At 50.8% G+C, this 1,454-nt stretch overlaps 1 protein-coding gene across 1 annotated transcript in view; it reads left to right on the forward strand.

The window, feature by feature from the left end:
• MONBRDRAFT_12436 (uncharacterized protein) overlaps positions 1 to 1,454 on the forward strand; it is a gene marked incomplete at both ends in the record, with an annotated part of 7,714 nt that overhangs the window by 4,707 nt on the left and 1,553 nt on the right. Inside the window, 2 exons of the mRNA XM_001750271.1 lie at positions 120 to 233; positions 363 to 645. Coding sequence (XP_001750323.1) covers positions 120 to 233; positions 363 to 645 — 397 coding nt within the window. The remainder of the gene's footprint in view (positions 1 to 119; positions 234 to 362; positions 646 to 1,454) is intronic.

Consider the following 1,454-nt stretch of genomic DNA (forward strand, 5'->3'; position numbering starts at 1 on the left):
TGTAAGCCCCCCCCCAAAAAAAACAAACACACATTCACAACATTGAATAGCAGCATCGTATCACGTATTTTTACATCCGGCAGCATCACCTGCCTCGCTATTTGATCAATCATTCTTAGACCTGATGCTACGCGCGTGTGGGATCTCTACTCGTACTTTCGGGACGTCGCGGGCAACTTTACAACCATCCCGCAGTTCTTTCGCCAGCGCGGCTACTACACCGTAGGCATGGGGTACGTCATCCCATGAAGCTCAGCCATCGGTGGTGTCTTGATACGCATTGACACATGCCTATCCTTGGTTGAAGATGAGTCCAGGTCTTGGTCTATTGTGCTCACTCGAATATTGCTGATCTCTCGCAGCAAAATCTTCCATCCCGGTCACGCGTCTGGTCAAAACTCAACTCATTGCACCGACTGCTCTGGGGGCGATGATCTGTCCAACTCGTGGGACACCTATTTCCATGCTCCCAACACTGACTACCCCCTCGCTCGGTGCGTTCAAGAACACAATCGACAAGTCCTTTTGATGGCTTGTGCCACTCATTCAATGCACCGGATTTCACGCACCAGGGGCGATGGAGCACACGCTTGGTATGACGTATCCAAAGAAGAAGAGGAGGAGTACCCACTGCCAGATACACAGGTATATGTGTGTGTATGGCATGCACACTGATAATTTTCGCCGTTTATGTTAGGCTTTGAGTTGCTGCAGCTCATCAGCGTTCACATGTGCCTTCCATAGCTGGCCGACCACTGTATTGAAGTCTTATCCAATTGGTCCAAGGGTCCGAGAGACAAGCCTTTCTTCATCGCCTTTGGGGCTCATCGGTCAGTTTTCAACTGCGATCGCGATTGCGCTTTGTGGTCAAGACTCTCACTCGCACTCGATGCTCGCCATCTCGGGTTGTTTGGGCCTACAATGCGTCAGCCCACATTTGCCGTTTGTGGCGCCTCACGGTCAGATTGAAGCGCTTCTTTTTTCTCCCTCAACAAAGCTCAAGATGCGGTCTCACTCGCTACCTCATCTGCCATCGCAAAATCATCCTGATTAGACAAATTTGAGCTGTACCCCCTTGATTCAATTCAGCTGCCAGTGATGGACCCGCCTTTGCATATGCCTGCGCCCGCGTGGACAAACTCAGGTTTGTGTTGCGCTACATTGGTGGAGCTGTTGTCATACTAGCATCATGCGCGTCAACTTAGCAATCGTCCTGTTAAACAGGCGAGCTTTTCAGCTATGACGACTACCGGAAGATTAACAATGGCTCACACAGCCTCTCGCCGGGCCAGGTTTGGCCTTGTCCTCTATACTGCGTGTCTCGCCTTCTCTCTCTCTCTCTCTCTCTCTCTCTCTCTCTCTCTCTCTCTCTCTCTCTCTCTCTCTCTCTCTCTCTCTCTCTCTCTCTCTCTCTCTCTCTCTCTCTCTCTCTCTCTCTCTCTCTCTCTCTTTTT

This window comes from Monosiga brevicollis, genomic scaffold (assembly GCF_000002865.3).
Source record: "Monosiga brevicollis MX1 MONBRscaffold_39 genomic scaffold, whole genome shotgun sequence".
In the NCBI taxonomy this organism is placed as follows: Eukaryota; class Choanoflagellata; order Craspedida; family Salpingoecidae; genus Monosiga; species Monosiga brevicollis.